Source organism: Salmo trutta, chromosome 9, assembly GCF_901001165.1.
Source record: "Salmo trutta chromosome 9, fSalTru1.1, whole genome shotgun sequence".
Lineage (NCBI taxonomy): Eukaryota > Metazoa > Chordata > Actinopteri > Salmoniformes > Salmonidae > Salmo > Salmo trutta.
In genome coordinates this window covers 9,882,826-9,906,085 of record NC_042965.1, presented here as the reverse complement: position 1 = coordinate 9,906,085, position 23,260 = coordinate 9,882,826, and the positions used below count along the sequence as shown (strand labels likewise).

The 23,260-nt window shown below is 43.1% G+C and overlaps 1 protein-coding gene, 2 long non-coding RNA genes and 1 other non-coding gene across 6 annotated transcripts; 2 read left to right on the top strand and 2 right to left on the bottom strand.

Moving 5' to 3' along the window:
* Positions 1-1,343: 1,343 nt before the first annotated feature.
* Positions 1,344-6,401, bottom strand: LOC115199836 (ubiquitin-conjugating enzyme E2 R2). The gene is made up of 5 exons (XM_029762329.1): positions 5,243-6,401; positions 4,759-4,845; positions 4,557-4,654; positions 2,711-2,845; positions 1,344-2,508 (listed from the first exon to the last, which is right to left on the bottom strand). The coding sequence occupies exons 1-5, from the start codon at positions 5,417-5,419 to the stop codon at positions 2,250-2,252; spliced, it is 756 nt and encodes a 251-aa protein (XP_029618189.1). The 5' UTR covers positions 5,420-6,401; the 3' UTR covers positions 1,344-2,249.
* Positions 6,402-13,626: 7,225 nt separating this feature from the next.
* LOC115199833 (uncharacterized) lies at positions 13,627-18,713 on the top strand. Of its 3 annotated transcripts, none has more exons than XR_003879419.1 (4): positions 13,627-14,003; positions 16,579-17,280; positions 18,037-18,147; positions 18,253-18,713. It is a non-coding gene; the product is annotated as an uncharacterized LOC115199833 (long non-coding RNA). The 3 variants fall into 3 exon arrangements; XR_003879421.1 differs by having other exon boundaries at positions 13,633-14,003; positions 16,579-16,670; XR_003879420.1 differs by having other exon boundaries at positions 13,640-14,003; positions 16,579-16,647.
* On the bottom strand, positions 18,665-22,489 carry LOC115199835 (uncharacterized). The gene is made up of 2 exons (XR_003879422.1): positions 22,400-22,489; positions 18,665-18,821 (listed from the first exon to the last, which is right to left on the bottom strand). It is a non-coding gene; the product is annotated as an uncharacterized LOC115199835 (long non-coding RNA).
* trnah-gug (transfer RNA histidin (anticodon GUG)) lies at positions 21,383-21,454 on the top strand. The gene has a single exon. It is a non-coding gene; the product is annotated as a tRNA-His (tRNA).
* Positions 22,490-23,260: the final 771 nt, after the last annotated feature.

Genomic DNA, 23,260 nt, shown 5'->3' with positions numbered 1-23,260 from the left:
ACAGTCTGGGTTGTCCAGTGAGTGGGGTTTGCACCTTTAGGACATTTTAAATTATTTCAAATAGTATGTGAACCCAGGTCTGTTGCTTATACACACCCCAAACATCAGCTGTAACAAAATGTTATGGAAAGGCCAACACTTCCCATGGTGATCCAGCATTCATTGTCTGTGTTTCTGGGTAAAGAGAAACGTTTTCATCAAACCTTGAACGGGAGATTACGGACTACAGCAAATACTAACAGAACAAATTGTCTCTACTTGAAACAGCAGTGGTGCCTCTCTCAGTGCTGTTTTCTGTGCAGAGCAGTTTGTGGTGCGGAGGGGGGGGGAGGGGATGTCCACTTGTCTCCTTCACCCCTGGTGTTCAAGTCCCCCATAGGCATAGAAAGAAGGGGTTGTTACAAATCAGTCACCATGGAAACAACGCCATGTCGCCAGTCCAGTCCCCATGGAAATTATCCATCCCTGGTACCGTACCAATATTCGGAAGCATCTTCTGTTTGAGAGAACAAGAGTTTAACTGACATCAGGCGTGAGACTTAGCATCCTGTCTCAGAAACCCTTTATCAGTTTCAGGTGCATTTCACCTCAGAAGTTGGAGCAGAGATTGCTTCTCTACGGTCTCTGGTTGAAAAGATGCATGTTGAGATGAATCCACTCAAAGAGATGGATGTTGGGAGTCAGTGCCCAACCCTTCCTATCTGCTAGCGATCTTTGATTGAGTGGATGACTCAGAGAAACATGGGGAACCAAGCAAAAATTGCAGTGTTCTTTTTGTGTTCAGATCCCTGCCAGGGCAAGAGTAGGTTTTTTGTTTATTTATCTTTTTAACTGAAGGGTCTTCATCTTGTTGACTATGTGTGAGAGTAAGAGTACGTTAACCTGTCTGGGCTAGGGGGCAGTATTTTCACGGCTGGATGAAAAACGTACCCAATTTAAACAGGTTACTACTCTGGCCCAGAAGTTAGAATATGCATATTATTAGTAGATTTGTATAGAAAACACGCTGAAGTTTCTAAAACTGTTTGAATGGTATCTGTGAGTATAACAGAACTCATATCAAACAAAACATACATATATTGTGTAACAATGTCCTAGGAGTGTCATCTGATGAAGATCGTCAAAGGTTAGTGCTTCATTTAGCTGTGTTTTGGGTTTTATTGACATGTCCTTGCTTGGAAAATGGCTGTGATTATTTTTGTCTATGTACTCTCCTAACATAATCTAATGTTTTGCTTTCGCTGTAAAGCCTTTTTGAAATCGGACAATGTGGTTAGATTAACGAGAAGTTTCTTTAATATGGTGTAAAATAGTTGTATGTTTGAGAAAGTTGAATTATGACATTTTGTTGTTTTTCAATTTGCCGCCCTGATATTTCACTGGCTGTGTCCCGCAAGTTAATTGAGTGCATCTTACCACCCTGTTCCAGTTTAAGAACAAATTAGAGTTAATTTAAATTGTGTTTTTACGTCTGAATAGGATTTGGTTTAACACAACGGAATTAGAACTAGTTTAGGAGAGTGTATTTTAACCCTGGGAGGGGTAGAAACCAGTGTTGCCAACTTAGTCGCTATTTTAAGTGAGTTTCCAGACCCCCACTGCAACTTTTATTTGTCAAAGGGCCTAGCGACAAATTAAGCTACTTTTCAGGCTGCCTTGGGATGAGTTTTGATACCCTTTAGTGACTTTTCCCACTAAATAATTCCACAAATGGAAGTGAGAAAAGCTGCCTATGCAACAGAAGTCACAGCAACACCGCACACACAGGTACAGAAGCATAAGGGGAGGGGGTGTGCAGTGGGAGAAGGGGAGAAAATGTCATGGTAACAGCAAAACATCATCTGGCAACAAATCAAGCAGCCAAATAGGTATTCTCGCAAAAAAAATTGTTGGCAACACTGGTAGACATCATACAAGCCAGATTGGTGTCATTATAAAGCATGTGATTATGTTGAACTGTTTAAAACTGACCCCTCAAATGGCTGAATAAGAAAAATGCCATAATAAAACCATGAAATCTGACCACCATACAGCCGTTAAAAATCCCTGCTTCAGGTGTAGAGCGCCTTAATAGAATATGGGCATGTTAAGTGCTATGGGAAGCCGTCAAGAATGGGATGAATCCAGCAAGAGAGTGTGTGTTTGTGTGCGCACGTGGTAAGGAATCAGAAAGTAAGGAGGAGGCTGCAGCAGAGTCTCTGGTAGGAAGGGTGTGGGGAGGAGCAGGATAAAAAGCGAGAGGAGGAAGGTCATGACTCTTCGTTGCCCGAGTCTTCCTCGTCAATTAAGCAGTTCCCCTCCTCTCCGGCCATCTGGCACCCAGCTTCTGCATCATCCTCGTCTTCCTCGTCATCCTCCTCAATGTCATCATCGTAGAGGTCGTCGTAAAGCAAGTCCGAGCTGCTGTCGTGGGAAGGCACTTTGGTCTGGATGCAGTACTCCGCCAGCGTGGTAGGGACCTTCACCCCATCCCGCTCCGCCTCCACTTTAGTGGACACTACCTGCTTCCTGAGAGAAAGAGGGAGAGAGAGAAAAATAGGAGAGAGCACAACCAACAGTAAAAACAATGTCAGAGACGAGTGAAAGAGAGTAAGGTTCCAGGTAGAAAAATTAAGTGATTGACTGCACTGAATTTGCATGTTTAGTCGTGTGTGTGAAGGAGTATATTGTTGTTTTTCATTGTGTGTTAAAGACAGAGAATTCTAGGTACCTGATGATCTCAGCATACTCTTTGTCCTTGCCCTTGCTGTCTCTCCACTTGCGGAACATAACAGAGGCATCGACATTGGCCGGGGAGTAGGTGTTGGGCTCGTTCAGCAGAGAGATCACACTCAGTAGGATGGTCCTGAATAGACATTCATATACAAACAGTACACAGGTAAGGTCACAGGTGAGTACATCTGGGCCGTGTTCACTAGGCACGTCAGGGGTACGTTCAGTTGATTAAACATTCAGCTAAGTTTTACAACAGTACGTACTAAGAGACATTCTCCTGAAATGTTGCGCACCATTTTTCAACTTTTAGGTATAGGGTGCATTTGGAAAGTATTCAGACCCATTGACTTTTTCCACTTTGTTACATTACAGCCTCATTCTAAAATTGATTAAATTGTTTTTTTCCCCCTCATCAATCTACACACAATGCCCCATAATGACAAAGCAAAAACAGGTTAAGAAATTTTTGCAAAAGTATTAAAAATAAACTGAAATATCACATTTACATAAGTATTAAGACACTTCACTCAGTACTTTGAGGCAACTTTGGCAGCAATTACAGCCTCAAGTCTTCTTGGGTATGAATTTACAAGCTTGGCACACCTATATTTCTCCCATTCTTCTCTGCAGATCCTCTCAACCTCTGTCAGGTTGGATGGGGAGCATCGCTGCACAGCTTCTCAAGGACATTCAGAGACTTGTTCCAAAGCCACTCCTGCATTGTCTTCGCTGTGTGCTTAGGGTCGTTGTCCTGCTGGAAGGTGAACCTTAACCCCGGTCTGAGGTCCTAAGCGCTCTGGAGCATGTTTTCATCAAGGATCTGTACTTTGCTCTGTTCATCTTTCCCTCAATCCTGACTAGTCTCCCAGTCCCTGCCACAGAAAAACATCCCCACAGCATGATGCTGCCACCACCATAATTCACCATAGTGATGGTGCCAGGTTTCCTATAGGAGTGACGATTGGCATTCAGGCCAAAGAGTTCAATCTAGGTTTCATCAGACCAGAGAATCTTGTTTCTCATGGTCTGAGAGTCTTTAGATGCCTTTTGGCGAACTCAAAGCGGGCTGTCATGCACCTTTTACTGAGGAGTGGCTTCCGTCTGGCCACTACCATAAAAGCCTGAATGGTGGAGTGCTGCAGAGATGGTTGTAATTCTGGAAGGTTCTCCCATCTCCACAGAGGAACTCTGCAGCTCTGTCAGAGTGACCATCGGGTTCTTGGTCACCTCCCTGACCAAGGCCCTTCTCCCCTGATTGCTCAGTTTGACCGGGTGGCCAGCTCTAGTAAGAGTCTTGGTGGTTCCAAACTACTTCCATTTAAGAATGATGGAGGCCACTGTTCTTTGACTTTCAATGCTGCAGATATTTTTTGGTACCCTTCCCCAGATCTGTGCCTTGACACAATCCGATCTCAGAGCTCTACGGACACTTTTTCAACCTCACGACTTGGTTTTTGCTCTGATATACACTGTCAACTGTGGGCGACGCACAATTGGCTCAGTGTCATCCGGATTTGGCCGGAATAAGCCGTCATTGTAAATAAGAATTTGTTCTTAACTGACTTGCCTAGTTAAATAAAGGTTAAAAAATATTCAAATGACATATTTTTTAAGGCACTAACAGAGGCAACTCCGCCATGGCTTGTTGGCCAAAGCCTATGGGGAAATTGGGTTTGTCAAGGGTTTTTGGATAAATTACGAAAATAAAGTCTGTGGTAACCACAGGCTTAGGAGATCTCATACGTTTTTGTTCTATGAGAAACTCATCAGCTAACATCACTTTTTGTTCATTTTGAAGCATTTACAGTGCATTCGGAAAGTATTCAGACGGAGTATTTTACCTGACATTCTGGGTGGGGTTCCATCTCTCAGAGGGTAGCTCTCCGCTCTGTGGGTCGTCAACAGGGGGGTGAAGGATGGAGATACACACTTCCCCATTCTGTAGACAAGCAACAAGTTACTCTCCACAGCAAGACCAACAATTGCCCATAAACTCATAAATCACATAAAATCAAGACAAACATGCAATGTGGTATACATCACCTCATATATGTTGGGGTGCCACATCTTTGTGAGGAAACGGAAAGTGGGTGGAGAGTAGGGGTAGTCAACTGGAAACTTCATGTGTGCCTGGGAAATGAGAGTCAGTGATGTGTGAGGGAAGGAATACTCTGTCTTTTCACAAATAGTGTGTCGCATATCGACACCCACTGGAGAGTTGTGGCAAGTTCTTCCTGGGTGACAGCTTAAGACTCAGTTGTAACGTAAAATATTGCTATGTTTATTTATATGGTCAAAAAAACTATGGAAAGGCTACAAGCGGTATGCCAAGTTTGGGAAACACTGCTCTCTAGGCAGGGGTACAGGGATTGTCTACATATATCAAAAAAGTGTTTCTATATACTATAAGTAACGTTACTGTTTGGATTCTTGTTATTTCTATACTTTCTATACTCGAGACTAGTTAGCTATAGGTCCCAGATCAGATGTATTGCCCACAGACATGACAGAAGAAATCCTCCCTCACCTTGAAGTATCCTCCCTCATAAAGTGTGTTGGGGGGTCCAAATATGGCCACCTCCCAGTTGTACAAGTCAGACTCTTCTACAGGTGTGATGCGGAAACCCTCCACTGGTTCCTCTTGGAGAGACTTCAGTTCAAGCATTAGTGCCTTCTGAGAGCTTGGCATCTGCTGCTGTGCCATGGTGACCCAGTGGCAATGAAGACTGGCTGAAAACCGGACGACCCCGTTTGCACTCGCTCTTTGGAAGCTTTCCTAACAGCCAGTCAAATAAAACAGGACCAATTCAAATTGCTCGTCCCAACAACCAATCTCTGGTTGTCATATAGAGGGGCTGCACGCATTACCCACCAGTGGTGGCACCACGTTTAGTTGGTAGCTAGGTTAGCTAACGTTATCCATCCAACTGTGGAGCCTGCTCTAAAAACGTTAGCTAGCTAGCTACAGTAGCGAGGTAAACAAAGCGATAAAACTGCTGCTAGCTCTGTTGACAGTTCTGTAGATAATGAAGAAGCTGCTTTTGGTAGAGGCTAAAATATTCCTATACGGTTTTATGACGCGTCAAATGTTTTTAATGCCGCATATTCCTCAATCTGATCATATATGTTATGGTTTTATCCTGGAGGGAGGGGGTGCCGTTTACAAATGATCTTCTATCGAAACGTTCAAAAATATAGCTTGCTAGCGTCTTTGATCTCCGACCAGTTTAACTTGTGTAATAATAAATTAAGACGACAAAGGGTGTTTCTAAAATGTTTCCCCGTGTCATTCGTCCGTTCTCTGTCGATAGGTGTGCACCGTCTCGGCACGTCCAGCGGGTTGTTCTCAGTCATTTGTTTATGTGCGTGAGCATAGCAAGCTTCTCCACTAGAGTCAAACTCAACGAACGTTTAATGATTTAGTTTTAAAGCCGTCTGACAAGCATAACCTCTTTAAAATAACTACAGTGATATAAATTAATCCACGTGTGTAGGAACTTCATTTTCTCTCTCTCTTTCCTCACTTCGCAGTTTGCTTTCAACAGATTCCAGTGCACTTGCTGCCTCGCGCCATACCTGTGTGAAGCTAGCCACTTCTTCTTCGATGAGGTTTAAGGGTGGTTGGCGTCCAATAAATGTTGCATTACCGTCACCTACTAGACTGGAGTATAACTTCCTTATTTTGCTTTACAATTATTTATTTTTTAAACACCACCCTACTCCACTATTTAAATATATTTAGTCCTACCTCAGGCCACTTAACACACCCTGTAACTCTTCTGACGTCAAGTCTTGCACACTCAAATACCTCTCTGCAGCTGCCACCACAACCTCAATTTTCTGTGACTTATGTTCCATCCCTGCAGTACAGTTGATAACATTTGCTATAAATGCAAAACATCTAATCTTACTGAAACATATTCTGTATAACTTGTTGGCCTCTGTACTGGTACAGCTCTACTACTCACACCACTCCTCTCAGGATCCCCTCCCCTTGACCCATCTCCCCCTACTTTCTTCACTGCCTCAGCATATGACAACTTCTGCTCTACTCTAACCCTGGAAACCTCAATCTGCCTCTCTCGCACAGGACATTTCTGATCCCCAGCCCCATGGGCACCCCTACAATTAACACATACCACTACTTTCCCCAATGCTACACATTCCTTTGTCTCATGCCCTTCTGCACACTTCCCACACCTCCCTCCTACACACTGCTGCCACATGCCCATACGCTTGACACCTGTAACAACGTAATTCAAAACTCAAAAGGACAGACAACAACTCTTCTGTTTCTCCACCCTGTCTGCGTCACACCAAACGACAAGTATCACAAACACTGGGAATCATCCCTTTCAGTTGGTCAACTTTCACATTTACCCCTACCCCAGTAATCACTCCTCTCAATGGCGCCCTTTCCTTGACAACAAAACAATTCACCTCTCTTGTCTCCATTTAACCAGCAGAAACACAAACAATCACAAGACCACTTCTGGTTACCGTCACCGATTCCACAGGACCTAACTCTGTTTTCAGCCACCCTGAAACCACAAATGGATCAGCCAAAAGGGTCCACTTTTTCAAAAAATGTCACTCCTACGGTCACAGAGTCATATTTATCCTGACCCTCGGTGCAAGCATCGAACTCTGACAACTTCACCACACCTACCACCCCCGATACTTCGCCCTCTTTCACTTCCATTTCTCCTCCGGTCTTCGATCCAGCTTACAGCTCACTCTGTTTACACTTTCTACCATTCTTCTTTAACAAATCATCTCCTTACTGTGCTGAAGTGTGTGGTCAATCACAGTTTACAACATTTCTAAATCCTCCCACCTAACTCAGTACTTCTGAGAAAATAAAAAAGAGCCATACTAACTTCTAATAGACCCATCCCCCAAATCCCTTCCAAATCTTCCCAACCTCAATGACCCTACACTTCAATCTTTCCCTCTCCAACATACTTACAACAATATAACAACACATGCTCCCCCGTTTCATCGACCATACACTCCAGACACAAACCATTCACATGCTTGCCAACCAGATGTAATGACGAGTTCAATGTACAATGTCCTTAGCGCAATCGAGCAAACACCACCTCTTCCTTTCTAATCCAAACTTTGAATCTTGGTCCACCAACCTTTCTTTGGAGGGCATATAAAGGCTCTGATCTTACATTTGGCCTCACCTCTACCCAGTGGAACATTAATATCAATTATATCTCGTTTCAAAGCTTTTTTGGCTAACTGGTCTACAATTTCATTCCCTTCCACACACGAATGTGCTGGGACCCAGCAGACTCTCACAACTACACCCATTCTCTCAATTCTCCATAATTACACGAATACATCCAATAGTAGGTCGATCCTATTAGATTTACCAGATTATAAACTATTCCATACAGACAGAGAATCTGAGCATACTATAATTCTAACAGGTTGTTCGTCCTTCACCCACTGGAGGGCAACAACTATTGCCAACAGTTCAACTGAGTATACTGACAGTTCCTCTAGTCTTCTACATATCTGCACATCAAATTCAGGAACGTAAACACCTGCTCCTGTGCATCCACTATCTGGGTCCTTGGATCCATCTATGAAAAGCGGTAAAAAAAAGCATAAATACTTTTACCAATGTAATTGTCAACCAGTTTCCCTATATATCACTGACTTCTGACCAATCTTTCCTTTTCTCTACCAAGGTTAGATCAACAACAGGATCTGGGAGTAACGATGGAGGAACGTCCCCTATCACCACAGAAGGGCCAACCTCCAACTCCCTCAAACCACTCATCAGCAAGCTTTCCAACTGTCCAACCAAAATATAGTCCATCAACAATTGTCTATCAGCACCCATTCATAACCAGAGACCGAGCACATAAGATTCAACACCTTTTTACACTTGGTTTCAACATTTATGACATGATCTGTCCATGTACTGTTGAAGTCGGAAGTTTACATACACCTTAGCCAAATACATTTAAACTCAGTTTTTCACAATTCCTGACATTTAATCCTAGTAAAAATCCCTGTTTTAGGTCAGTTAGGATCACCACTTCATTTTAAGAATGTGAAATGCCAGAATAATAGCAGAGAGAATTATTTATTTCAGCTTTTATTTCTTTCATCACATTCCCAGTGGGTCAGGAGTTTACATACACTCAATTAGTATTTGGGAGCATTGCCTTTAAATTGTTTAACTTGGGTCAAATGTTTCGGGTAGCCTTCCACAAGCTTCCCACAATAAGTTGGGTGAATTTTGGCCCATTCCTCCTGGCAGCTGGTGTAACTGAGTCAGGTTTGTAGGCCTCCTTGTTCTCCTTGCTTTCAGTTCTGCCCACATATTTTCTATAGGATTGAGGTCAGGGCTTTGTGATGGCCACTCCAATACCTTGACTTTGTTGTCCTTAAGCCATTTTGCCACAACTTTGGAAGTATGCTTTGGGTCACTGTCCATTTGGAAGACCCATTTGCGACCAAGCTTTAACTTCCTGACTGATGTCTTGAGATGTTGCTTCAATATATTCACAACATTTTTCCTCCTCATGATGCCATCTATTTTGTGAAGTGCACCAGTCCCTCCTGCAGCAATGCACCCCCACAACATGATGTTGCCACCCCAGGGCTTCAGGGTTGGGATGGTGTACTTCGGCTTGCAAGTCTCCCCCTTTTTCCTCCAAACATAAAAATGGTCATTATGGCCAAATAGTTATATTTTTGATTCATGAGACCAGAGGGCATTTCTCCAAAAAGTACGATCTTTGTCCCCATGTGCAGTTGCAAACCTGTCACGTCCTGACCAGTATAAGGGGTTATTTGTTATTGTTGTTTGGTCAGGGCGTGGCAGGGGTGTGTTTGTTTTGTGTTGTCGGGGTTTTTGGGTATTGTTCTATGTTTTGTATTTCTATGGTTTTTCTATGTTGTGTATTTCTTTGTGTTGGCCTGGTATGGCTCTCAATCAGGAACAGCTGTACATCGTTGTTGCTGATTGGGAGTCATTCTTAGGTAGCCCTTTTTTCACCTGTCTTTTGTGGGAAGTTGTTTTTGCTTTGCTAGGGTTAGCCTGCAATACTGTTTAGCTGTCATTCGGTTTTTTTTTTTCTTTCATGTAAATGTTCTAATAAAAGTATTATGAGCATTCAAGTACCCGCTGCATTTTGGTCTAATCATTACGACGGCCGTGACAGAACTTCCCACCAACAAAGGACCAAGCAGCGGGGTAAGGAGCACGGTGAAGAAGGATGGACATGGGCGGAGATGAGGATGAGCATATCCAGGGCTATGGAGGAGTTAAGGGAGCCTGAGAGGCAGCCCCAAAAAACATTTTTGGGGGGGCACACGGGGAGTTTGGCTGGGCCAGGGTTGAGCCCTAAGCCAACTCCCCGTGCTTACCGGAGGCAGCGTGGCACTGGTCAGGCCCCGTGCTATGGGGTGATGCGCACGGCGTCGAGGCCGAGCATCCACAGGCCGGTGTGCTCGGTGCCAGTGTCCCGCATTTGCCGGGGGGAAGCGGGCACCCAGCCAGTACGGGTGGTGCCAGTCCTGTGCTCGAGACCGCCAGTGCGCCTCCACGGCCCAGTGTATCCTGTTCCCGCTCCCCGCACTAGCCCTGAGGTGCGTGTCTCCAGTCTGGCGCCTCCAAAGCCAGCACCCCGCACCAGGCCTCCAGTGCGTCAGCCTAGTCCAGTTCGTCCTGCTCCTGCTCCTCGCACTAGCCCTGTGGTGCATGAAAATAGTCTGGCGCCTCCTAAGCCAGCCCCACGCATCAGGCCTTCAGTGCGCAGCTCCAGTCCAGAGCTTCCGACGACAGTACCCCGTCCAGAGCTTCCGACGACAGTACCCCGTCCAGAGCTTCCGACGACAGTACCCCGTCCAGAGCTTCCGACGACAGTACCCCGTCCAGAGCTTCCGGCGACAGTGCCCCGTCCAGAGCTTCCGGCGACAGTGCCCCGTCCAGAGCTTCCGGCGACAGTGCCCGTCTAGAGCTTCCGGCGACAGTGCCCCGTCCAGTGCATCCGGCGACGTCCTACAGTCCGGAGCCTGCAATGACGACCCTCACCTGAGAAGTAGAAATGAAACGGAGAAAAACTGGGAATTGAATAACAGCAGTTGACATAGCTAAGTAAATGGAAGAATACTCTTATTGCAATGTGGATGACCCAACCTTGCAGTGCCCTACTGTCACGACTTCCACCGAATTAGTTTCCTCTCCTTGTTCGGGCGGTGTTCAGCGGTCTGCATCACCGGTCTTCTAGCCATCGTTGATCCACTTTTCATTTTCCATTTATTTTGTCTTGTTTTCTTACACACCTGGTTTCCATTTCCCTCATTAATTGTTGTGTATTTAACCCTCTGTTTCCCCCCATGTCCTTGTGTGGAATTGTTTGTTTGTAAGTGCTTGTACTCTGTTACTGGTGCGCGTCGGGTTTTTGTACCCATGTAGGTTATTTTTGTATTGCCGTGGGTTTTTGTAATTAAACTGCTCCGGCTATTACCTATTTCTGCTCTCCTGCGTCTGACTTCACTGCCACCAGTTCCGCAACCCTTACAGACAAACAATTCCACACAAGGACATGGGGGGAAACAGAGGGTTAAATACACAACAATTAATGAGGGAAATGGAAAACAAGACAAAACAAATGGAAAATGAAAAGTGGATCGACGATGGCTTGAAGGCCGAACACCGCCCAAACAAGGAGAGGAAACGACTTCGGTGGAAGTCGTGACACCTACACGGTAACTGTAGGCAATCGTTTTGAAGGAATCTCCAGTTACAAGGTATCAATAGGACTATGGAAGATAATGTCATTATTAGACTTTTACATCACCAGGTCATTCTGGATTGAGCCATGGATTAGTGATGAAGGGGGGTCGAGATCAGGTCAGGTCACGTTAAGGGAGAAATAAAAGTTTATGGCCAGTATCACTTAGTGTCCTGCCTAGCAGTAAAGATACAATGTTTGTACAGATGTGTAGGAGGAGACTCAGCCTAGGAGGAAGGGTTAAATATCAATGTTTGTGTGAAAATGTTTGTCTAATGCAGCTGTATTGATCCTCTGGGAAGAATAAACTTGGTTTGAGCTTTCATAGTGTCCGTAGAGTTTTTTACTCTGAGAATTAGAATCTAACAATATCAAGGATAGCATCACAAATTAATACATAAATGCCACTTGAAGCTTGATGATGAGTTGATCATTTCAATCAGCTGTGCAGTGCTAAGGCAAAAACAACAATGTGCACCCCTTTGAGTCCCCAGGACCAGGACTGAGAACCACTGCTCTTCATTGGGACCTCTTCATCTGCAGACAGGCTTTCGCAGCTCTCTGTAACTGAGGACAGAAAACCTCACAAGATGCAGACTTCATTATACTCAAATGAGACTGCACTGAATATTATGTTACTATTATCTCTGTCCTCACTTCTAGGGACTGGAACTACAAAGTACCTGCCCTATCCAGAATAGCCTACTCTATCACTTTGACAGTTGGGGCTGCTATCCTTTCACCCTCCTGCCCCATGGCTGTTAGCTAGCTACCTACAAATGCATTTTGAGTTTTTTTTACAGTGATAAATACATCACTATATTTAATTCCCATATCTAGTTGACTAGATAGCTAGCTAGCTACGTTAGCAGCTCATTTGAGTTAGCCTGCACTGTAGCCAGTTAGCTAATAATGCATTGGCTCTTTTTTTTCTAAATATATTTACTTATTTGAAAAGGGTCTCCCAGCCATGTGGAAGATTGGAAACAGGGCAGTAAAGTTTATTTGTTATTAGAGCATTTTAGAGCATATTACTTTTTCACTTTTTACCCATTTAATAACCGGACCTTCATACAAACTTGCTATGCTGAATTCTTGACACACAATTGAATATGCTGCCATATGCTGCCAGCACCCCACAAGCAAGCCTCTCTGGGCGGCCTAAGCGGCACTCTGCAATTTACCTCTTGCTAGTGAACACAAGCCGTTAAAAGCGCTAGAGCGAGAGGAAGAAAGCATATATGAAAAAGAGTATGTAAGAGTGCTAGAGTGGTCTTGTTTTCAGCAAGCACAATAAGAAGCATGTAAGAAATCTACAGTGGTCTTGCCTTCAGCAAAATCACATCTTGGGAAACCTCCAATGTAAAATCCTTGGGAAATGATTTAAGTCCTTGAATTTAATGTAAAATAAAAAAAATGGTAATGTCAAAATTAGTTAAGGGTTCACTCACAGAACCCTATATTTTTGACCCCACCAAATGTATTGGGTTGACCCCGTCCCAAAGCACTCACAGGCAGCCCAGTCCTCACGCAGCAGTCCCTCCCAGCTGCAGTCAGAGCAGGAGATGTTCACCCCTCCGCTTCCAGACTGCAAATGAATCGCGCATGCGGGAAGCCGCCGCTGGCTGATCCCGCCTTGGCTTACATAAAAAAAGAAAAATGAATTAGGGCCAGACTAGTTACCATAATTTTCTCACATTCCCATTGACAGTTTTTTTCTATTGTCTCTTTTTGGTCCATTTAGATTGTTAATGTAGATTGTATACAAAAAAATAAATAATAATGTTATGGGTAAAAATGTTTATGTTTTACTGTGACTTGTTGTAGGCTCCTAAGTGGACCATAAGGTTAAAAACCAAACCAAATTAAGAAAACAAAACAACAAAAAAAATATATATATTTTTTTTATAAAAACGAAGTAGCTCCGCCAGAGTGTCTCTTTTGGGAATTGTGACATTAAAAAAAACAAGAATCGACAGAAGAAAGTTCATTTGTAGTTCTAAACATATTTAGGGTGTTTTTAACTCACTTTTTTGTCTCTCAAACGACGTTATTCCTCTCCTACAGCCTCCATCACAATTACATGCACATCGGCAATTATACAAATTAGGCGATGACGTCATTTGGCGACTTCTAACGAATTTTAGGACAGCCAATAGCTACTTTCCTTACGGAGGAGTTGGCAGCACTGCGCACACTCTGTGAACAGGAATAGGTGCATCACCGGTCACTGAGATGGCAAGCTAAAGTTAGCTAGTTAGTCACAGAAATGTACTGTAACGCGCTTATCAACCCAGGGTCGTTACAGTACGTTCATTCTGTTAATTATTTCAGTCCGATTTTACTTATTTTACGAAGTCAGCATGGCTTAACATAGTTTCTTTCGTTTTTGACATCGACATTGTTGCTGGGTAGATACTTTCATAGCTAACATGCTGGCGCTGCTAGCTAGCTAATTCTAACGACGCTAGCTAACCTCATATCGGGATGCCTCACTCTAGTTCCCGAGAGAGCAGCATACTGGTAAGTCAACTTTGCTTTCAAGCTTTGTAATCATCTGTAAAGTTGTTTTACATGCAATCATACAAGCTATATATTGTAATGAAACAGCAGGGAGCAGGTTTCGAACCCTCGACCTTCAAGCCCGACGCGCTATCGACTGTGCCGCAAAAGCATACTCGAGCGGCAGAGTCGATTTCCGCGCTTATAAACCCAGGGTCGTTACTATATATATATATAATGTATGTATGTATGTATATATATATATATATATATATATATATATATATATATATATATATATATATATATATATATATATATAGATTGGAAAGCAGCTGTTGTCATCCCCCTCTTCAAAGGAGGTGACACTCTTGACCCAAGTTGCTACAGACCTATATCCATCCTACCCTGCCTTTCTAAGGTCTTCGAAAGCCAAGTCAACAAACAGATTACCGACTATTTTGAATCCCACCGCACCCTCTCCGCTATGCAATCTGGTTTCAGAGCTGGTCATGGGTGCACCTCAGCCACGCTCAAGGTCCTAAACGACATCGTAACCGCCATCGATAAGAAACATTACTGTGCTGCCGTATTCATTGACCTGGCCAAAGCTTTTGACTCTGTTAATCACCACATCCTCATCGGCAGACTTAGTAGCCTTGGTTTCTCAAACGATTGCGTCGCCTGGTTCACCAACTACTTCTCTGACAGAGTTCAGTGTGTCAAATCGGAGGGCCTACTGTCTGGACCTCTGGCAGTCTCTATGGGGGTACCACAGGGTTCAATTCTTGGGCCAACTCTTTTCTCTGTATACATAAATGATGTCGCTCTTGCTGCTGGTGAATCTCTGATCCACCTCTACGCAGACGACACCATTCTGTATACTTCTGGCCCTTCTTTGGACACTGTGTTAACAACCCTCCAGACGAGCTTCAATGCCATTCAACTCTCCTTCCGTGGTCTCCAACTGCTCCTAAACACAAGTAAAACTAAATGCATGCTCTTCAACCGATCGCTGCCTGCACCTGCCCGCCCATCCAGCATAACTTCTCTGGACGGTTCTAACTTAGAATTTGTGGACAACTACAAATACCTAGGTGTCTGGTTAGACTGTAAACTCTCCTTCCAGACTCACATCAATCATCTCCAATCCAAAGTGAAATCTAGAATTGGCTTCCTATTTCGCAACAAAGCATCCTTCACTCATGCTGCCAAACATACCCTCGTAAAACTGACCATCCTACCAATCCTCGACTTCGGCGATGTCATTTACAAAATAGCCTCCAATACCCTACTCAACAAGCTGGATGCAGTCTATCACAGTGCCATCCGTTTTGTCACCAAAGCCCCATATACAACCCACCACTGCGACCTGTATGCTCTCGTTGGCTGGCCTTCACTTCATCATCGTCGCCAAACACATTGGCTCCAGGTCATCTACAAGACCCTGCTAGGTAAAGTCCCCCCTTATCTCCGCTCACTGGTCACCATAGCAGCACCCACCTGTAGCACGCGCTCCAGCAGGTATATCTCTCTGGTCACCCCTAAAGCCAACTCCTCCTTTGGTCGTCTCTCCTTCCAGTTCTCAGCTGCCAATGATTGGAACGAACTACAAAAATCTCTAAAACTGGAAACACTTATCTCCCTCACTAGCTTTAAGCACCAGCTGTCAGAGCAGCTCACAGATCTCTGCACCTGTACATAGCCCATCTTTAATTGAGCCCAAACTACTACCTTTTCCCCTACTGTATTTATTTATTTTATTTATTTTGCTCCTTTGCACCATATTATTTATATTTTAACTTTTAACTTTCATCAAACTACAAATCTACCATTCCAGTGTTTTCTTGCCATACTTTATTTACTTTGCCACCATGGCATTTTTTTGCCTTTACCTCCATTATCTCACATCATTTGCTCACATTGTATATAGTCTTATTTTTTTCTACTGCATCATTGATTGTATGTTGTTTTACTCCATGTGTAACTCTGTGTTTTTGTATGTTGTCGAACTGCTTTGCTTTATCTTGGCCAGGTCGCAATTGTAAATGAGAACTTGTTCTCAACTTGCCTACCTGGTTAAATAAAGGTGAAATAAATAAATAAATAAAAATATATATATATATATATAATGTATGTATGTATGTGTATATATATATATATATATATGTGTGTGTGTATGTATATATATGTGTGTGTGTATGTATATATGTAACGCCTGTTGTCAACCATTTGTTGTTTCTTTGGCACTAGCTAAGCTATCACTTGCTAGCTAGGTGGATAATAATGTAATGTACAGTAGGCTACAGTACCGTTACAGTATTTTATTTTTATTTTTTTATATTATATATTTTTAGTAGCGTTACAGTATTACTGAATGACAACAATATAGCCTTGTCACTACTAGTTGGCTAGTTGGTTGATATGCGCTCTCACTAGATATAATTGTGTGATTTGATGGCAGATTTTCAAAAGAAAATAGACATATACAGTATATCATCAGCAATTCTTAATCAGATGAGATACACAGCTAACCCATATTGAATTTCATTCATTAATGTGGATACTAATTATTGTTAATATTCCAATTTTCTAGGCCGTCCTTTCCCAAACCTGAAGCCCCCTGTCCCCAGCAGGAAAGACCAGAAAAAAGTGTTAGCTTAAGGTACAACTTCCTATTGAGGAAATGTAAGACAACTCAATGTCATCTTTAGAGTTACTGACATGAATAGAAACATTTGATAGATTGCTTGTAAATGCATTTTATAAAGCACCTTTTACATCAGCAGTTGTCACAAAGTGCTTATACAGATACCCAGCCTAAAACCCCCAAAGAGCAAGCAATGCAGGCATAGAAGCCTAGTGGCTAGGAAAAACTCCCCTAGAAAGGCAGGAACCTAGGAAGAAACCTAGAGGAACCAGGCTCTGAGGGGTGGCCAATCCTCTTCTGGCTGTGCTGGTAGAGATTATAGAAGAGTACAGCCATTTAGCCAGATTATTCTTCAAGACGTTTAAACGTTCATAGATGACCAGCAGTGTCAAATTATAGAGGGTGCAATAGTTCAGCACCTCAGGAGTAAATGCCAGTTGGCTCTTCATAGCAGAGCATTTAGTGGTTGAGACAGTAGGTCCGGTAGAGAGAGACAGGATCAAACAGCGGGTCTGGGACAAGTTAGTACCTCCGGTGAGCCTTGAGCAGGTCAGGGTTCCATAGCTGCAGACAGAAACAGCAGAGCCTGGATCAGCAGCACGACTAGGTGGACTGGAGACAGGGACAGCCAAGGAGTCGTCAGACCAGGTAGTCCTGAGGCATGGTCCTAGAGCTCATGTCCTGCATCCTTTATTTAACTTGTGTAGACTAAGCCTTAGAGGTTTGTAACTTCACATGATTTAGCTTACTTGTCAATCCAGATCTGAATATTTGATATCCTTTTTACTGTACACTGTTGATAATAATTTTCCCCAAGCTAATCACTGAATGTCCTACTACACAGATGTGGTCAGGTTGACACTTCTAAGTCATAATAACACACTTCTAAGTCAACACACACACACACATCAGATTGCACTTGGGGCTCTAATCCCTCACTTGGGGCTCTATTCAATCACTTCCGCTTCAGCCGCCATCCACATAGCGGTTGTTTTGGTGGTGTCTGAGGTGGAACTGTGTTAGAGCTGTCAAATCCACAAGCTGCTCCTGGCATTATACCTAAAGCGGACATTTCCATTGGTTGCACGGAGTCCCATTAACAGAAATCTCATGCAGCCCTGTTTACAAGTTAGAATGCTGCAATTTCAGATGTAATCTACACCTCGATTAGGCTGATAGAAATCCTCATTATTTAGTTTAATGATTTTGAATTTGAGCGTTCAGAGCGAGTTCAGAACGAGAAAGTGTAGGTTATATAGAAATAACATGGCCAAAACATCAGCTATGTGGTGTCGGCTATCGCAGGTTAACACTTGATCTGATTGAATCTAGGCCTTACACTCACTCAGTCTATTTAGTTGTATGAATATTGTCAGTTAAGAAAATTGTGCCTCTCTCTTTTAGATCTGCCACCCCCAGCAGTTCAGCTGCAGTCACAGCAGTCCTCTGCTGCACCGGTTCCTACTACACTGGCCGTGAAGGGAGAAACTTTTGAGAATACCCAGATGGATACAGGTAAATCAGAATTATATTGCATATGCTCACTCGCACCAACAGATGTACACACAGACATGTTGTTGAGTTGTATACTTAGTGTCGCTTTGTGCATCTCTCTTTCAGATCTGGCATGCACTAGACCACTGCCTGACAGCCTCACCCAGAAGACACTGGGCCAATCAAGACTGACAAAGCAGAGATGGGCGGCTGACAAGGAAAAATAAAACACAACTTGCACTCACACACGTTATCCACAATGTAAATAAGTTGTAATTACTTGTTTATTTAATGTTTGCTTCATTTTATTTTAGGATTGGAGATATCTACTCCTTCATATCCATTCTCAATATCCACATAATTACTCTAAATATCTATCAAATCAAAGTGTGATTGATAACATTGTAAAAGACTATGGCTTAATGTTTACAGTTTGAGGAAATTCGGTGTGCTTTTTTCTGAGTTGAAAAACATGTCTCCCTCACACACACACTAGACCCAATGTAAATAAATTGTAATAACTTGTTTATTTTATGTATGCTCCATTTTATTTGAGGAAAATATGTGCAATAAAGTACATTCACAGTTAAAGCAATGTCTTTGGTTTATTGGATATTTCTCTGAATACATTGTGTGACCAGAAGGAAGTCAGCAGACCTGCAACCCCTGGACTGTGTAGGTTTTGTCATCTGGAGCTGAAAAATAGAGAGATGGGGAGGAAGAGTGCAGTTTAAAGGTTTATCATTAATAACTGACACAATGCTAGAATTAATACATATTAGAATAATACATTATACAGTGACCAATAGTTACTGTATTGTGATTCTTCAGTGTTTTATTTACTCGATCAAGTAGTGTCCCAAGGAGGGATCGAACCGTGTCTCAAAACCAGCAGAAAAGGTCCAATAAGGTCACCAAAATGTCTGTTACGGCTATACACGACTGGCCACCGCGTGGGGCACATGTATACTACAATAAGTTAGAAAGTCTGACATTTCCGAGTCTCCTAGTTCCAACTAGTAAGCCCCAAGTCATTACATATTTAAGTTTTTTCTTGTGCATTTTGCTATTTGCCTCATGACTCCTGCATGCTTTGTTGACTACGGAATGTCTTTACCCAACCGTGGGACAGACTGTTCCCACGCTCTGACTTGGTTACACAGACTTTTGGCCTCCCATCCTATTCTAACCACCTCTCGCCGGCTTTGTATTCATGTTACCTGATGAAATTGCTGTACAATATGATCTTGTTGCCATCTGATGCACATTCTGATGTCATAAATCAGCACTGCAGAGCTCTCCCTGTACTATACCTTGATTGTATTTCTGTTGATGATATCTGGAAATGTGCATGTACACCCTGGTCCATCTACTGTTGCTAGCCCCAATTCTGACTTGTGCTCTGATATCTGCTTCACTGATTTCTGCTCTCGTAAAAGCCTGGGTTTTCTACACGTTAACACTAGAAGCTTATTACCTAAAATGGATCAATTGAAAGTGTGGGTTCACAGCTCCAATCCAGATGTGTTGGTCATTACTGAGACGTGGTTAAGGAAGAGTGTTTTGAATACTGATGTTAACCTATTAAACTTTCAAATAGCTCTTTGACTGTTGCTGGGTGCTATCGTCCTCCATCAGCACCGGCCTGAACCCTATCTGCCCTAAGCTCTCTCCTGGCCCCTTACACCAAGTCTGAATTTGTCCTGCTAGGTGACCTAAACTGGGACATGCTCTAACCACCTGACCAAGTCCTAAAGCAATGGGGCTCCCTAAATCTTTCTCAGATTATTACCAATCCCACAAGGTATGACTCCAAAGACCCAGAAAAGGCTACTCTTCCTGATGTTTTCCTCACAAATATTCCTGAGAGGTATCAGTCTGGTGTTTTCTGTAATGACCTTAGCGATCACTGTTTTACAGCCTGTGTTTGTAATGGCTGCTCAGTGAAACAATCTGTCCTGATTTGTCATAGATGCTTGCTAAAAAACTTTAATCAGCAAGCCTTCCTTCATGAACTGGCCTCTGTAAAATGTTATAGAATCAGCCTGATCCCCTCTGTCCAAGACGCTTGGACCTTCTGTTTTGATATTTTCAGTGGTATTGTTAACAAACACACCCCCATAAAGAAAATAAGAATTAAAAAAGGTTCAGCCCCTGGTTTGACCGTGATCTTGCAGAGTTACTCCACCTCAAGAATTGCATTTGGTGAAAGGTTCAGCACACGTATACTCAGGCTGACTGGCTCTCGTTCAGGTAAATGAGAAATAAGTGCACTCAGGCTATCCGGAAGGCCAAAGTTAGTTACTTTAAGGAGTAGTTCTCTCTTTGTGGATCTAACCCCAAGAAGTTCTGGAAAACGGTTAAAGACCTGGAGAATAAACCCTCCTCCTCACAGCTGCCCATGTCCCTTAAAGTTGATGATGTGGTTGTTATTGACAAGAAGCACATGGCTGAGCTCTTTAATCACCACTTCATTAAGTCAGGATTCCTATTTGACTCAGCCATGCCTCCTTGCCCGTCCAACATTTTCTCATGTCCCCCCTGTCTGAGATATTTACTGCAGCCCTCATCCTCCACACACAACACCCGTCATGCCAGTCACATTATGTTAAAGGTCCACAAAGCACACACATCCCTGGGTTGCATGTTTTTTCAGTTTGCTGTAGCTAGCGACTGGAACGAGCTGCAACAAACACTCAAACTGGACAGTTTTATCTCAATCTCTTCATTCAAAGACTCAATCATGGACACACTTACTGACAGTTGTGGCTGCTTTGCGTGATGTATTGTTGTCTCTACCTTCCTGCCCTTTGTGCTGTTGTCTGGGCCCAATATTGTACCATGTTTTGTGCCGCTACCATGTTGTCCTGCTACCATGTTGTTGTCATGTTGTGTTGCTACCATGCTGTGTTGTCATGTGTTGCTGCCTTGCTATGTTGTTGTCTTAGGTCTCTCTTTATGTAGTTGTGTTGTCTCTCTTGTCTTGATGTGTGTTTTGTCCTATATTTATTTATATGTCATTTATTTTTATTTATTTTATTTATAATCCCAGTCCCCGTCCCCACAGGAGGTCTTTTGCCTTTTGGTAGGCCATCATTGTAAATAAGAATTTGTTCTTAATTGACTTGCCTAGTTAAAATAAAAGTAAAAAATAAAATAAAAAAAACGTGGCATAACTCAACAATTAGCCAGTTTTTTTTATCAACGTCACTACAAATCCCAATTTCTCCCATAGCGGGGCAAGCCCTGGTAGCTCGCCGTGATCGTATAGTGGTTAGTACTCTGCGTTGTGGCCGCAGCAACCCCGGTTCGAATCCGGGTCACGGCATTGCGATACACAATGTCACGGCAAAAGGGCTCTTTTTTACATGTTTTTGAAAGAAACTTTGTCTTCTCTACAAAAAAAGAATGAAGTTACCTCTAATAAGAAAAGTCTGTCAATGTTAGCCATATTCCCCCCGTGTGTAAGACCCCTGCTGTAACACAATAATGTAACTGCAGAGAAGCAACGAGGTGTTGTTTACCGTAATGTACCCTAAAACACTTGCGCTCAAACAGGTCGAACAGGTCGAGAGCTTCAAGTTCCTCAGTGTCCACACCACTAAAGAACTATCGTGGTCCACACACATTAACACAGTCGTGAAGAGGGCATGGCAACGCCTCTTCCCCCTCAGGAGGCTGAAAAGATTTGGCATCCTCAAAAATCTGTACAGCTGCACCATTGAGAGCATCTTGACTGGCTGCATCACCACTTGGTATGGCAACTGCTTGTCATCTGAACGCAAGGCGCTACAGAGGGTAGTGCGTACGCCCAGGACACAGGGTTCGCACAAAGTGCTTGAGGTGCTTAAAAGTACCTGAATTTGGCACTCTGAAATTCAAGTACTGGAATACCTTAAAATCAGACATCTTCTCAGGTTGGTACTTGAAAAGTACTTGAATTAAAATGAGAGGAGAACAGATCAAATATGTTTACGAAAAATATTATAAAAATGTATTGGTCTTGCAAATTAATTCCCAGGCAGACTACTGAGTTTTATTGCCTCACGTGTTTCATGCTGTGGTTTCTAGGCGAGCTCGCTCATTCCACCCACCCTGCCACTCAGCCAGGTTGGTACAGAACTGACTGGTTAGGCACCGCCAAACATCACATCGATAGCTAAACTGCCGGGAAATATGGAACATTTCTGGGATCTTTTATTTCAGCTCATGAAACATTGGACTAACACATTACATGTTGCGTTTTATATTTTGTTCAGTATAGTTTACTCACCTTTTCTTACCACTACATCACTGGACCCAACCATCCCACACCATGTAAGGTGCAACAAAATGTGTCAGACTGGGTGAATCGGCCCTGAAGAGCCACATGAAGGGAGAAAGACACAACGCAGCAGCCGTGCTCATGCCCTTCTGTTGGCCGTTCACGTGCCGTTTCCCTCACACAGCCCACCCAGTCATTATGCTGGAGTTGTGTAGTAATGTGAATAGGAGATGTGTGTTCACCAGTAGGCATGTTCCAAAACTCTGCTATTCAAATTACAAAATCGTCAGTACTGACTTACCGCCTATATATATATGTAGTAAATAAGTAGTTTTTTTTCATGAGATTGTGGCGATTTACTGCCATCTGTTGGCGACTAGATCAACAACGACTACATCAACAACATAGCTCAGGCAGTAGGAAACTCTCTCATCAATTTAAATGCAGATGATACAGTCTTATAATCAGCTGGCCCCTTGTGTTAAATGCTCTACAACAAAGCTTTCTTAGAGTCCAACAAGCCTTCTCTACCCTTAACCTTGTTCTGAACACCTCCAAAACAAATGTCATGTGGTTGGTAAGAAGAATGCCCCTCTTCCCACAGGTGTTATTACAAACCTCTGAGGGCTTAGAGCTTGAGGTAGTCACCTCATACAAGTACTTGGGAGTATGGCTAGACAGTACACTGTCCTTCTCTCAGCACATATCAAAGCTGCACGCTAAAGTTAAATCTAGACTTGGTTTCCTCTATCGTAATCGCTCTTCTTTCACCCCAGCTGCCAAACTAACCCTGATTCAGATGACCATCCTACCCATGCTAGATTACGGAGACATAATAGGTAGGCAGGTAAGGGTGCTCTCGAGCAGCTA

Excerpts from the sequence above, each read along its gene's own strand:
- LOC115199836 (XM_029762329.1), bottom strand. The coding sequence starts at position 5,419 with ATGGCACAGCAGCAGATGCCAAGCTCTCAGAAGGCACTAATGCTTGAA. Across the intron at positions 2,846-4,556 it reads AACCCCACCCAGAATGTCAG|GACCATCCTACTGAGTGTGA; the intron begins GTAAAATACTCC and ends ATGTCTATTCAG. Across the intron at positions 2,509-2,710 it reads GAGTATGCTGAGATCATCAG|GAAGCAGGTAGTGTCCACTA; the intron begins GTACCTAGAATT and ends TCTTTCTCTCAG.